This window comes from Idiotropiscis lumnitzeri, chromosome 5 (assembly GCF_059441095.1).
Source record: "Idiotropiscis lumnitzeri isolate Australia: NSW breed Sydney's pygmy pipehorse chromosome 5, RoL_Ilum_1.0, whole genome shotgun sequence".
NCBI lineage: Eukaryota > Metazoa > Chordata > Actinopteri > Syngnathiformes > Syngnathidae > Idiotropiscis > Idiotropiscis lumnitzeri.
The window spans coordinates 11,258,486-11,274,391 of NC_142395.1; the positions used below are offsets into that span (position 1 = coordinate 11,258,486).

Here is a 15,906-nt window from a genome sequence, read left to right on the forward strand (position 1 = left end):
TACCGCAGCTCGTATCTCACTGAGCGGCGAAGGTTTACAAGTGTGTGCGCACGTAGAGAATGTCATTTTTTCCTCAGCGTTAGATCAAGGTCTTAAACGTTCGGAAAGGCATTCGCCAACAACGGGAATGTCTCAAACAGTTTTTCTTGTCGCAAAGAATTTTGTGTGTGTGTGTTCTTATGGTGACAAGAAAAATTGTGTTTGTGATCATTAATGGGGTTTTGGAATGTCTGGAGAACGTCATTGCAACTGTTTGCAATTGAACAAATTCTGATAAAAAAAATAAATAAATAAATTAAAAAAAAAAAAAATCAATCGCTATTTGCGTGCACGCAAACCCTCACCGCTCAGTGAGATATGGCTTTGCTTCACTGATCAACTTGACACCAGTGCTCACGTTAATCAGTGCATATATTTATATTGAAGCTTTTAAGTTTGAAAGATGCACACAGAACTACACCATTGTTTAGTTTGTCTTTTAGATTTTAGACTGAACTGCCACTTTAAGTGACGGAAAATAGTTCTGAGCACTGTCACAAATCCACTGTTAAGCCTGCCGCACATCAAATTCAGGTTCAAGAAGCGTGACCTCCCCCTCCCAAAAAAAAAAAAATGCCCCCCACCCAAACACCAGTGATTTATTTCGAGTCTGCATATATTGATGGTGAGTTTTGGCCCCACCTGGAGTCCACGGCGCCCTAGGGCGTCTAATCATTTTAGAATTAAATACTAAATTTGGATTTGTTTTGTCTCATGTAAATATTGACGGTAAAGTGATTTCCTTTGTGTCACCTACCATAGCACAGGCTATATCCGGTTTGTGTGTGGAGCAAAGTGTTCATTAAACAGGTGAGCAACTCTCTTTTTGTTGATTTAACCCCCAAGACACAGGCTCAGGCGGTCATTTAATTGCTGCTCTCGACAAACATAAAACCTCAGTTTCTCAGTTTGCCTAATTCAGTGCAATGCACCAAATGATCATCCAATTAAAATAACAGTCCAAAAAAAAGCAGTAGTCCGTGAGGAACAAACTGAAATGCGTGACATGACTTGACTGACTTATCAGAGATTTGCCAGAAGATGCTTTTCCGGAGAAGTAGAATGCAGAGCAAGAATTCCTATTAGGAAAGCTCAACACAATAATTCATTTTACTTAATGTAATGATGGAAGCTTTTGGAATTCAGCAGAAGTGGAATTACGATCACTTTATCAGTTCACATTCATTTTAATAAAGAATTTAACATCTTGGATATTAATAGAGCTAACAACCGTGTGGCACTCATCTGGGGAAATCTAAAATGTCTTTGAAATATTAAGATATACACCAACACATTGTATTAAAATAGACAATTGGGTAAAATGAGTGCAAGAGCAGTGTGAAGAAGAAAAGAAGAGAAAAATAAATAATGAAGAGGATAAACCACTGAGGCCTTGCTTCGTCTTCCATGATCCAAGCAGTTTGTCTATACCTGTATAATTTATAAGCCTTTTTTGTTCATGCCAACAGAAACATCTTCACCCTGAAAGCTCTCCATGATTTTGGAGATAATTCCGCTGAGCGAGGTTCCCCGATAGTAAACCAATCGTGGGTTTAGAGACAGCAGAAAAGAACAAAACTGGTGAGTGAATATCGCCAATGACAGCATCATGATCACCTAAGTGGGAGCCAAAATCAAAAAAAGACGAAGATTGCGTGAAAACACGCAATCATGACAGTGCAATTACTGTTACAGAGAAAGCGTTCGATTGAAGAGAATGTAAACTCTGAATGGCAATGAATGTCGATAATGCTGCTAGTGAAAAACATGATGTCTGTTCGCGCTGTTCACTTGATGAAAAGGTGAGAATCATTGCAGCTGAAAGGCAAGGGGAAAAAAAGATAACACCACGAGGTAATATTGTTTGCTACCTGTGTGTGATGGATATTATGGACAGTGCATTACATTGATTTCCAACTAATATATATATATATATATATATTTATTTATTTTCTTGAATATTGTAAATGATAACTTCTCTTTTGCCAAATCCATGCAGGAGTGGAATATCAAAGTACTGATAAGACAGCATGGTTATTACACAGGTGTGGTTTAGACTCCACACAATAAAACGAACAGTTTTTCTGTAATGGGGGCTTGAGATTATGTGGTGGTGTTCCTTCACTGCCTCTTTTTCCTGCTCTTAGCAAATTATCTGCCAACTGTTTTCAATTGAGAGTTAACCATTTTAAAGCATTTTGGCCAATATTTAAAGATCTATTGACAGCTTTTTCATTCTTTGGCTATCAGCAGCAGAGGATGGGGTGATTTCAGCAAAACACATTTTTCGCCCAAAAAAGCAGAGAAAACAAGTTGTTTTTCAGCAACGTGTCAAGCAGAATGGTGATTATGATGCGTATGTTCTTTGTATTTGTAACAACTTAAATCACAATACAACAAAAACAAGACTGAGAAAGGACTTTTGCTGTCACATTAAGTAACTATCAATCGATATTCAACTCGGAGTGTGGCTTTTTTACATGCAGTTCATCATTCACAACATGGACATTCTAACAATTCACAACACTCACTTTCAAATTCTTTGTTTCTATCAAACTTTCATACATGCCTACATATTTAAACATATAATTTACCAGAGCTGGGCACTTGACCCTTTTTTGCCAGTCAGTCACCCGCCCTCCGGCCTTATTCATAAAAATTGCCGGCCCCTGCCCACGCCATCTACAGGAATCTGTTTGTCCTAAATTTCACTGTAAGACTCTCTTCCTCGCCTACACATTACAAAAAACTTACTTGACGAATATATTTGGTGGTGGCAATAAACAGTTGTAATCCATTTGACGACTATAAATGCCCACAAAACGTGCATGAATTAAATACAGGCCGCATCTCTTTCAGTAGACCTTTGAGTCACATGGCGTGGACATCTTCAAAGGTCTGAATTTGGGAGTTTGAATCTGTGCTCCAGTCTTCCTGTGTGGAGTTTGCGTGGGTTTTCTCCAAGTATTTCCCCAGTTTCCTCCCACATTACAAAAACGAGCATGGCAGGTCCATTCAAGACTAAATTGACCTTAGACATGAACGTGATGGTTGTTTGTCAATGTGCGTTGTGATTGGATGGAAACCACTCGCTCGATGAAAGCTGGAATACACTCAACCATAAGCCGCATAGAAAATAAAAAGATGGATACTTTAAAATCGTGGCGCTCTTCACTATTTCACTACCATGAATTTGAAAGGGGTCCAAGTTTTCATGCAGTTACGGGTATGTAAACCAATTAGACGGTACTTATCTCGGGGGCGCAGCGCTGATCGCTAAAAAGGAATGCTGAAATGACTGAGTAAAAATAAAAAGCCGAGACCCTGGTTGAGTTGTTTTGAATGATCAGCGGATGCCTGTGTCAGATGCAGAGGAATCATATAAAGCGTGCAATACGATGACACTTTGACTCAAATCTTATGCCATGACCAAAATTCACATCGAAGAACCTCTGAAAGGCCTTGAGCGTCGCATTTATATGCATTGATCAGATGTGACAAGATCCAAAAAACACTCAAGCGCGCTGCTTTAGCTTCAAAACAAATTGACTCCAAGCTGCAGCGCAACAATATGCTGAAAACAACCAAGTCAGTTTATATTTGTTGCCGTTCTGACAAGGAATGCTTCTCAGCTTTTGTTTATTATGGTTATACATCTTGCACTACAGTATAAAACAAAGAGCCAAGCCCTCCAGTAATGACTCATTTCTGAGAACACTAGCAACAGTGTTTAGAGGGACACAGCAATTAAGTCTCTGCCAATTACAACAGCAATTTTGACAGCACAACATTATGTGGAGTGACAGCACCAAAGCAATACAATCACGCGCCGGTTGAGGCTGCAATAAAGATCCACATCAAAGTTCCTGAGATCGGCTTTAATGAATTGTAGGTGGGAAGAGAAGTCGGCAGCACAATGCAAAGTAACATTGTATGTAAAGGGAAACAGGAAAGGAAATACAGAGCATCGATGGAAACAAGAGGGATGACCTAAGGATGCCTTACTAATATTAAAATGACACAATTATTTTTTTAATCTAGTGTCAACTACCTATTCTGCACCAAAATGCAGGACACACTAAATACATACATTAGGCCAAATGACAAAAAGGTATGGGTAGGAGTAGTACGGATTATAAATTGGTGTTCTTCAGTCTGAAATGCTAAAAATGTTCAGGCCACCTGGCCTAAGATGCGAGACGTAATCAAGGCAAAAGGTTAAAAAAAAATAATCAGCAATAATTTTTACGTTATAAAATGGAAACCTTTGTTGAATTTAAAACTAAGCAACTCTTCAACCTGCATAACTTCTGGTACTTTTAAATTCCTCATTTGAGAGAGCCTTCAGATGTTTATAGCTCTTCACATTGCTCCCATTGGGCACATCCAATGATCTGATTTCCTTTCGTTCACACTGCTATTTGGGTATTTCCAAACGTGAATGGAGAATATCTCTTTGTAAAACAGAGCTAACCAAAGTCCAGAATGAGGTTTGTCTCTTACAAGGCAGGAGAATAGCGGAAGAGGAAGCTCACTTACATTTTTGTCGTGCTAATAAATCCCCCCCAAAAAAGGCCACAACAACCAGCCTAGATATGTCATCTTATTGTCTGGGTTCAGGAAAACCTTTCTCTGAGCGATTTCATATGAGAGCGCCGCAATAAAGTCTCAAAAATCCTATGAGACTTCTTTGTTCTCAGCGTGTGCGCCTGCACCTACTCATGCTTCCAGGTTACCCTTCATTCACTGACCTTTGGAATTCAGACCAAAATGAACAACAACTTAATGGTCTGACCAACCTTCACTGGCCCATTAACTGTTACTGATAACCTTTTGCCTTGTGGACAATGCTTGATCTGAGAAGTCCAAAAACAAGTGAGATATGTGAGATAATAACAATAATAAAAATATTAATAATAATAATAATCTCATTATTTCATAAAACAATGAGAGGGTAAAAAAATAAATCAGGCTATAAGTCATCCAAAAGAGTCTTATTGAAGTATTTTTCGTTGCTCTTTTTTATTCTTCTGCGTGCAGCCTTGGCGGAAAATATGTATCGTGCTGTAAATATTTTGTTTTTTTAAATCAGTAACCAAGTAACCTAACTTTCACCCGTCTGCTTCGTAAGAAGCATTTGGAGGGTGTTGGGGGTTATTAAGCATACCATGTTTTCAGTGGCTTTACACACAAAAGTGTGTATAATGATGGTTCTGCTTACTAAGATTTTTTTTTTTTAAATATGCGAACCAGCTAAGCCTCAAACGAGAAAAATATCTGTGAGCTCTGTACTCCACACTGAGATAAAACATATTTGTCCCAAACTTTCTGGCACACACATTTTCAACAGGTCAAGAATGCAAGGCTATTTCCCTCCACTGAACTGACCTCTTCATTATCCTTGTGTTATCAAGCAACTCATTGTATAGTGTATGCTGTTCAGCGACGTCTCTCCTTGGTCAAAGTTTCGGCCTAAAATGACCTGGACCATACTCAAATCAACTAATACTACCAGTACATTATAAAAAAATGTGGTAAAATGGTCTTTCACTTGTATAGCGCCTTTCCACCTATTAAGGCCCTCATACACACCCTGCATTGGTTGCCAGCCAATCGCATGTCACACATGGGCGAACTACCACTTGCACTCACAATCACACGTAGGGATAATTTAGAGCGTCCAATCAACCTAGCATGCACGTCTTTGGAATGTGGGAACAAACTGGAGTACCCAAAGAAAAGTATATCAGTATAGCGCAGTGATATGATTAATTGACACATTTTGAAGAATTATTATAATATCAAACAGTTTTTATGTTGTCTTAACACCAAGACTAGCCGATAAAGCATTGCTGATTACCAGCTTACACTAAACGATCGAGATAACAGTAGCACGCTGAGAATCCAGTAAAACTTCCCGAAGACTTTCAGTTTTTTTGTCGGATACTGCGAAAATAGTTTGGTGTAATGCCAGTGTAAGGAATAAATTCAGGCAAATCATTGTATGTTTCACAACAACGCTTTGTAAAAAAAACATTGTTTTTGAAGTCCAAAATAAAATATGATATCAATGAGCTATTATTGTTGGAAAATTATCTGCTTTGCATGTTACTGCAGTACATCTCCATTCAATACATTCCCACCGTCATATAGTAAATAATTGCTCAAAATTCATAAATACAGTAATTAATCATGACTTAAATGACTGAAACTCCTTTTGCCACACTTCCTCATTCAATTCAACACACATTGTGCTGCTTATTCTGGTGTGCTCATCTTGGACACTTGGGTCAGTACAAAGGCCAATTCAAACGTCACACTTCATTTCCTGCTTGTATGCAGCAGCCACTCATATTGCAGTGGGGCAGCAGGATTCATAATGGCACAAAGCAGCGAGGTGTGCACATCTCAAGTGGGATTCATATTGTCGTTTTTTTGCAGAGGATAAAGAATGCAGTATATCAGACAAACAATGAATGAAACTTATCAAACAAATCAAATGTATAGAGTGTTTCCCATAAATGAGCATGTTACTCAAAGTGCTTTAAGTCACTAAAATTACTGCCCCCCCCAACCACCATCCCACCAACATGTACAAAAATAAATGGGTAAAAAGGTAAGACAGCACCAAATGACTAACAGATGGGAACAGAGCATCTCGAGAGGAAACACCATCACATGGAACCCTGCACAACAAGAACAGATTGCAAGCTGCCAGCATTAGGGTTGTTATCCCGTAGTACATAGATGCAGCAGGTACCACCACGCACGGCGAACCACGGACCCAAGAGGCAAAATCATGGCCACGGCCCACCACAGTTTCCGGAGCACAGAGCTCCCTCCGAGGAATCACGAGAAAATAGATTACTATTGATTATATATATTGCTAAAATAAAATATACCATTATAAACAAACATGAATGGCAGACTACAGAATAAGAGCCATGTAAAAATAAATACTAATTAATCACTAAGTACTAATAATTAATAAAAGTAAAGAACTAAATCTTAGTAAAAAGCTGTAAAAAATTAAGAAAAGTAAATATTGTCAATATTAGATTAAAGGTAGATGAAAAAGGTCGGTCTTAAAGTTTCTTTGATTACGATGACTAATGTGATATTGTTGATCTACAAGTGCTGCTCCATCATTTGTATTCAAATAGTGATCCCTTAAGGGATCCTAGCGAAGCCACATACTGTAAATGCTTATCATTAGCTTTAAACCAACGGACTAAAGGCTAACCTATGTGGCTGTTTTAAATACATATGTAATTTTCTTTATTATATGTTTAGTTTGAGAAAAAAAAAAAAACTAAACTGAGATTGCCAATAAACACCTTGAAACACTTCAACCATACAGCACGCCTATGTCAAGTCTGTGCTCGTAAGTCAAAGCAAAGAAAATTGGCCGTTTGACGACTCGTATCTTGAAAAATATAAGTTCTCAAGATCTCAAGGCACCACTGTATATGCTATATGCTAAATACCAAGTCACATGTAATGTGTTTGAACAAATATTATCTCATGTATAATTATAGTGATTGGTGCAGTCATATCCTTACTTAGTGTGTCTGTCTGACATCATCTGACAATGTTTCTACCACCACTCCCTATAATTTCTGTGCTATGTAAGGCAGAAAAGCATTCTGCCACAATTTGCACAAAAGGATAATGGTGGTCATAATTATACTTGCTGTTTAATTTGGATTATGTCCAACAAAATATGTGTCATAGTAACTAAAGTGACTTCACACGCAAAAAAAAGGCCTAACACATGCATTATAGCAAAACATTGCATTGAATATGTTGTGTTTTATAATACATCACAAAGCGTATGTATTAGATGTGCATGTGTTTTAATGCATTCATTTATGACAAATTGGATGTAAAAGTCAGTCAGGGAGAGTACCAGCCCTCATTTTCTTGTTAAACATCTTATTCTAGAGGCTGACGCTCCAATCGTTTTATTTCATAAAAAAAAAAATAATAAAAAAACACCAATTGAAATAACAGACACGCGCTGTACTGTACTCAATGATCACCCCAAGAATCTCTCTTGCCGTTCCATGAGACATCTATAACAAGCTAACATTTTGGAACTAGTGGAGACGGCGCCAGGTAGAGCAGCTTCTTCTAAGAAAAGCCTGCTGATGCAAGAGGCATCAAAGATGGTGTCAAGAAAATGTGTCAAAATGTTTTAAGAGAAACCCTGAAAGAGAATACTTGAAAGTGTAAAAAGGTGGGATTGTTTGATCTGCGCAGAAAAAAGCCTCATGCAAAAGCGCATTCTTAGCCTCACAACACTGACCTGAGGGTGGACAGTCATATCTCACGAGGCTGGTGTCAATGCAGCCTTGTGTTCTGCCTAAGTACCAATTGATTTCTGCAATGACACACAACCCTGCACAATCATTCTGCGGCTGAAGATTTTTACTCAATTCATTAAAGTCAAACCCTTTTGATCACACTCTCATTGAAACTGGAGTTGGCATCACTGGTCAGATGCAGACATAAGCTGGCAGATATCTATTTTTTTTAATGAACATCCACGCTACTTTGATTATGATAAAAGTACTATGGACATCATCTTAGATTTCAGGGCAATCAAACAGAAGAATGTATTTATCATTCAAGGCCATCAGACATACCTTGTTGGACGTTGCACTCACAGACCACTGATATGATGATTGTGAATCTAACAAAGCGAGGCAGAGCTCTACCTAGCCTCGGCAGCACAGGTCACAATTAATTTTTCTCTCGTCTGCCTGACATTCACTGATGTTCAATGTTACAGTACTATGCCGCAGTTGAAGAGAATATGAGCCCTCCGAATAACAACTGACTTTAGATACCAAAAGTGCCATCTGACCAAAATGAGATGCCATTATAACGTTTTAGTTGCCTATGACCAACAGAAAAATACTAAAAAAAAAAGTATAATATAGTTAATGATAAATAATGATTGTGTCATCCCAACAACGGCACAGTGTTAAATGGAAATATGAAAATAGCTTAATGATAATGTAGTTCATTAATGGGCACTGCAAAAAAAAAAAAAATGTGATCGAGTGAACAGAATAGAACATTTCACCAATTGCCGCAGAGCGCTAATAATGAGCCCAATGGAAATGAAAGTGTTAGGAATCAGCTGTTCCATAATTTCCCCGGTTCAATGTTGACATTTCCCTGATAAAACCACAACAGAAACAGATGACAGCAAGCGCTCCTTGGGGCTTCTCGTCTATATACAGTAGTTAGGCTCAGTACGTGTCACAATGAGGCGATTAAAACACATGTCACAGAGACAAATGCTACTTAAAATTACAAGGCCAGGTGGTTATGTAGACCGCACCAACACACTTGTGTGATTCACAAACCATCAAAGCCACTGTCATTAACATATCCACAAAAAACAAAAAACAAACATTGATTAACCTCCAATCTGGCCTGAAATAGATTAAAAAACATCAATGGATTTGCAGTTTTTTTGGGGGTATTTCATCCAGCCTGCAAAGCAGACCACAACAGCATTTCTTGAAGAAAGAATTTTTACAATTGGCCTCTATCTACTGTACTAATATGTTTTTCTTGTCATGGCCAAAGTAGCATATTCATCTTAAAACCTGTGTTTGATACGATATGAAAACTTATTTTATGTGATGACGGTTAACTAAGTTGGAAGGTATTTCCCCTCAAGAAGTTACTTGCAACGATGCCAACCAACAAAATGACTTCAATAACAATGAATCTTTTTTAATAAGCCTAATACGCTCAGAAGTATACTTGAATAAAATAATCAATAGTTTCCAACAAGATCACAATAAAACAAGTTGGAAGTTATGTTTATGTAGCTGAGGTAAACAGAGTAGGCTTATTATTGAGTTCACATTTGCGTATAGCCATGTTGCTACAGTAATACTGCCTGGAGGAATGCAAGTCAGCAAGTCATACATCATTAGTTCATCTCTGTGATATTGATGTATGTTGGATATGGGTAATAATCTTACTTTGCTAAAGGGGCCAAAACTAAATTATATCATATCCAAACAGTACTGCCCTCATTATCAATCACAAAAAAGACTCGATTTCTTTTCAGATATGTGACATTTACTTTGTTCCCAAAGAAAATAGGAATCCCAAATTAAACTATTTCAGGCAGTGGGGTGCAGAAAAGTTTTTTTTTTTTCAAATCTAACGCAAACCTTTCTGCATCTGAGTCTCCAAGGTATGTCGTGAAAGCCTTGAATCTCCTCATGACTCATGTTAAGACACTACTGACACTGAAAAGGAAAGGATGATAGATCAAACTCTCCCAATCATACTTGTCACGGGTCATTCTTTCCTATGACTCTTCCTTCTGAAAGCCTGCATCACACACGCACACGCATATGCACATTTACACACACACACACATGGTCTTTGCTGGCAAATTGCAGCACCAGTCGTCTTATCCTCTCTTTTCACCTGATTTCAACTTGCTCTCTCTTAAACCGGCATGCAGCAAAAGTCTCAAAAAGCACCGTCCGTGGTCACCCCACCACCACCCCGGCAGGCATCGCATGCAGGGAATTACACACACAATGGGACAACTGTCTTTTAGCCGACCTAGAATTGAGGAAGATAATAGCCCAGATTATCTCTTCTTTGCTCCCTTTAAGTCCTTGAGTTTCCTGAAGCAACATGCGAAATACACTGAGTCGCTGCCAGGACAATTTTCAGATCTTGTATTTGCCTTGGCAGGACAGTGCTTTACATTCAGTAATCTAATATTGGATGTTTGTACATGCCTCCTTTCATTTGTTTCAGAGTGTCTGAAACTGGTTGAATGAAAACATCGTCCAGTGCCTACCTGGTGTTGAGACTGAAAGCTGGACAGAGAAGCAGCATACAAAAAGCTTGGATGGATTTCATAGCTGAATCACACTCCCGTTCCTTCCCCCGTCTCAGATGCTTTTAGCCTTTCCCCTGCGTCTCTCTCCTCACTCTCTTGCTCTCTTCCCACTGGCTGCTTGAGATTTTAGTGCACCCTCACACACAAACACACGCGCACACACACGCGCACTCACACGCACGCGCAGCGGCAGACAGATGCAACATAGTGGCAGTGCAAGAGGGGGGATATCTGGTTTTAAATAACACAGAGACACGGAGCGACTTGCTAATGAAAAGGAGCGGGTGGGGCTTGAAATGGAGAGGGCGAGATGTGGAGGAGATATGATGTCAGTGCCCGCGCAGCTTCTGCGATTGGTGCGAGGCATCTTTGCCGTTGTGTGGCTGCTGGTTGCATCTCCAGCATCGTGGTACCCCATTCAGTCTGTTTACTGTCTGCAATGTGCGAGCTGTGTGCGGTAGGATGCAGCATACCGAAGTGGTGAGAGTGGGACTGACTGCATTGAAATTGACAGTTCTGACAAACGAAACTAACAGATTTAAAGAGAGTGTAATAGTCTATGACAATGCAAGGTTTTTCCGTTTCATAAAAGTGAAAATGTGATGATGCAAAGCAAAGTGATGCTGAGGTGCCCAAGTTATAAAAAGTCACAGTTTTAAAACAACAACAACAAGAGCGCTCAGCCCTCTGCCAAAGCATAAACATTTGTATCCTGAAGCGATTGAAATATTTATGAATTGTTCCCTTTGTAACTATAAAGTAGAACAAATTGAATCTGGTCAAAATATGACCCACTTTTACCAGCTGGTAACAACTTAAAATGACATCTGCAAAGATTTGAGCAATGTCTCTGTTTCCTAAAAATTAAGTAAATATGAAAATGTGGCTTACCTGAACGAGAATCCCGCGGTGCATTTTAGCCATAAATACAATTCTGGTGGATTAAGGCCATTTTAAACCCTTGTTATGATTGCTGGTGTTTCTTCTTCGTTGACGTCTTTGTCTTCCCTGGTCGCTCTTATTTTCAACCCACGAAGAAGAAGCGCTGGATACGTAAGTAAGTTAATGGCTTAACTTTCGCTTTGCACATCAACAAGGAGGTTTGGATAAAATGCAATGCGCGATTCTAATTAAGTTAATCTGCTTTTACGACAAACATTACTTTAACATTTTATTTCTTGATGATTTGTTGTCTTTGTGCTGTATGAGGCTGTCATGATTTGCAGCAGATCAGCTCACGGGATGAATCCATTCATGCTCTCATTGGTCAATCTCGTGGCCGGGAACCAATCAAGCGCCTTGTATAAATGCCCAATTTTGAATATGACACAAACACATTACAATATGATATCCTGATATTGTAATATACCAGTAATATTTACATTTCTTCCATAATATGTAATCTTAACTTTTTGAAGATAATTTGACTGTAAGGTGTTTTTTTTTTTATTTCAGCTCATGTTAAATTACTAAATCTCTTGCATTGAGAATGTGTTCTCAACCTTACCGTAAGAAAAAGGGGCTGAATGTTATTTACTATTGATGTGGTTTGGTACTATCCAAATGAAACAAGCATCTATCCACGAGACACAATTCCCCCTCCATAACTGGTTAGTGTGAAAGATGGATGTTTTGTGGAGTGATGAACATTTTCTACTTAAAAAGCAATCAACTTTGAGGAAACTGACTGTGTAGAATGTGTAAAGGGGATTCTACCTAACCTTTAACCTCAATTGCCTTGGGAATTTATTTCCAATTAAGAATGGTCTATATGACAGTTGGCCTGGACAAAAACACAAAACATTGAGAAATGACGTTTGAAGAATGCCGAACCACAAACCATGTTAAACATGCAGAATATTAAACAGTCCATGCAAAAGGTGAAAGTCACATACTATACACCATGGGCATGATAAATCTTTCCCATTACAGATTTAATAGAATTTCCAGTCTGTTGTGTCCTCGTAGGAGGCTACTGTTCATAATGAAAGATTTCCACCAATTTATTTGGTTTAATTAGAAGTTCATGCATGGAAACCCATGGTGACCAGCCATAATGAGGAGGCCGGACCACAGTATGCCTCAGATTACAGTGGGGGGAGTCCTTAACAGACCCCCGAATCTCCTCAATAGTATATTGCGTAAGATGTACTCTTGCTGTTGCCAATGAGCCAAGCTCTTGAGTATCGTAAAGAATAATTATTGCGGATGAGTATGAATTGCTGATATCAAGTGTGATTACATTTAGCTAAATCCCCAAAGCTAAGCCGGCGTGTCGCATCAATTGGTTTGTATATTTTGTGCACCACTTCATTTAAATTCAATGATGGATCCAATTTTTCTCAGGCGTTACCATCAGTATTATGTATTCCATAAGTTTACTATAGGACAAACTCATCAAACTATTCATTTTCTACTGCTTTTCCTCTTTAGGGTCATGGGTGTTCTGGAGTCAAATCAATACACACATGTAAACCCATACACGAAGAACCACATCACATGTACATCAACAGGCAAATTATAATGTTCAATTCAACTAACATGCATATTTCGGGAACGTGAGACAAAGTCGGAGTAACAAGAGCCAAGAGCAAACTCCTCGCAGAAAGAACCTTTGACCTGCTGACTACGTTCCACACTTTCTCCCCTCGACAAACTCATCATCTATGAACATAACCTAACAAAGATGCTAGAATTGCTAAAATAAATTGACAATCATTTAATCAGCTTTTGAAATAATAGTTGCAGCCCAACATAAATTCCCGTACACTAAATCAAGCCTCAACTGTCAATTCCATTTGTATGGCATGTTTTCAGCGAGGAGGCCGCACGGTGGCAGACTGGTCAGCACGATGGCCTCGCAGTGCAGAGGTTGTAGGATTGAACAGCCTTCCTGTGTGGAGTTTGCATGTTCTCCCCCTGCCTGCGTGTGTTTCCTCCGGGTACTCCAATTTCCTCCCACGTTCCAAAAACATGCATGGCAGGTTGATTGGACACTCTAAATTGCCCCTAGGTATGTGTGGGAGCGCGGATGGTTGTTCGTCTCTCTGTGCCCTGCGATTGGCTGGCAACCAGTTCAGGGTGTACTCCGCCTACTGCCCGAAGACAGCTGGGATGGGCTCCAGCACACTAGTGAGGAGAAGCGGCTTAGAAAATCGATGGATGGATGTTTTCAATGAATTATGTTTGTATGTATAAAAATTCACTAAATTGTGCCAGTGGAAAACAAATGCTGCCAATTATTTTTCTACAGTATATAATATCACCCCCAACAATCATCACCTGTAAACTGTGTCAACTTTGTAAATAACCAAAGAACGATGCAACACGTTACTATTATAAAATGGACTTTTTTAACATTTTGGGTTTATTTTTATGCATGCTGCTAAAAATGAATACTGAATACTCAATACTCGACATGGCGGTAATATGACACATGAAACATTTAAAATCAATCAAGAGTACTGCCATGGAGCGATCATTCTTGTGCCACTCTTTCAATGACAGAAATTATAAGGGGAGGCCACAATTACAAGTTGTAAGCCCAAATCATATTTGCATAAGGTCAGCCACTACAGGTTGGTACAAGTGTGAGGGCTCATTGGTGACCAGGTCAGCAAGTGCCCCGCTTAACCTGGGCAGACTGTGACCATAAAACTGCTTACTTGTTACAGTCTGGCTGCTTCAATGGGTGCATGGAGCATTGACTGTGTTGGTTTCAGAGTGGAAAAACTCCCGGTTGTCTTTCACTGAACCACCCAAGGATGGCACGGTTTGAATGATATATCTGTGTTTCATAAACTCCTCACCCCCTACCCCCCCAGTGTATGCGATCAGAATTTACACCCGCACGGAGTGTCTGCGGCTGAGATGAAGGATAAGTTCTATGAAGAAATTGAGACATCCATAAAGAAGTTGCCCAATACAGAACAGCTTTTCTTGCACAAAGTCTTCACTGCCTGAATTGGTTCAGACCGTCACTTCTTGCTCAGCTGGAATAATCATTTTTGCGTCTGCAAATGAAATAATAGGAGACGGCAACGGCTTAACTTGAACTCCTTCAACAACCTCTGCATGACGAGCACTTTTTTCTCCATTAAGTCGCACCAGAGTGTCCTGCAGCAGATGCCCCGAGTCCAGTTATTGGCACTTGTTGGAGCTCATCATTGCCGCCTACAAAACTCCTGTTGATCAGCAAAAATGAGACATTTGAAGAAGGAATTTCACAATTTGTGGCCACAGTGTTAGTTGATGAGAAATGTCTTTCTCAACTGCGAACTGTAGCTCTCTGAGGAAGGTTAGCAATGTCGGACAAGCAAAAGGTGAACCTCAACAGAAAAATACCAGCCAAATATATTGTTTGCCAAAGCATACAATGTGCTACAGCATGTAGCAACATCAGAATCAGGTATGAGGGGGATGAAGAAGGGCTTCAGACTTGGCATCATTGAAATCTGCCTCAAGCGCAATCATTGCTGAGCATTGAAAACGGACAGAGAGCTGGAGAAAGTCAGGCCATCGACTCTCTAGTCAGCGACAAAGCCCCAGGGAATGATGGCATGCCCCCTGATGTCAAGAGCAAAAAAAAAACAGAAAAGAGTTTACCCTTTTTGAGCACTTTCACAATTGTTTTTTCTATCGTGCTGGGAGGAAGGAGCTTGGAGAGCTGCGCCTCTAGGCATGCAAAATGCAATATCCTCAAACTCGACAAGAACAATTACGATTGTAGAAATATCCCCTCTCAGCATTGCCCATGTCATCCTAAAGAAACGACAGACACTTACTGAATGTGTATACCCAGAAATGCACTGCAAGTCCAGTGTGCACCTTCCTACAAAGTATGAGATGCCTTCCCAAGTGCATGCGGTTCGTCACATCTTTCCATATAACGATGAGAAAGGGACTGTCAAGACCAATGGCTCTACCTCCGACAGATCCTAATCAGTTGCCTAAAGAGAAATGTCACCGGGATGGGG

General features: G+C 39.5%; 1 protein-coding gene across 1 annotated transcript in view; it reads right to left on the reverse strand.

The window, feature by feature from the left end:
- Positions 1–11,193, reverse strand: part of luzp2 (leucine zipper protein 2) — a 151,542-nt gene extending 140,349 nt beyond the window's left edge. The window contains exon 1 of the mRNA XM_088297042.1: positions 10,889–11,193. Within this exon, the coding sequence (XP_088153168.1) occupies positions 10,889–10,950 (62 nt within the window). The 5' untranslated portion in view covers positions 10,951–11,193. The remainder of the gene's footprint in view (positions 1–10,888) is intronic.
- Between the last annotated feature and the right edge of the window lie 4,713 nt (positions 11,194–15,906).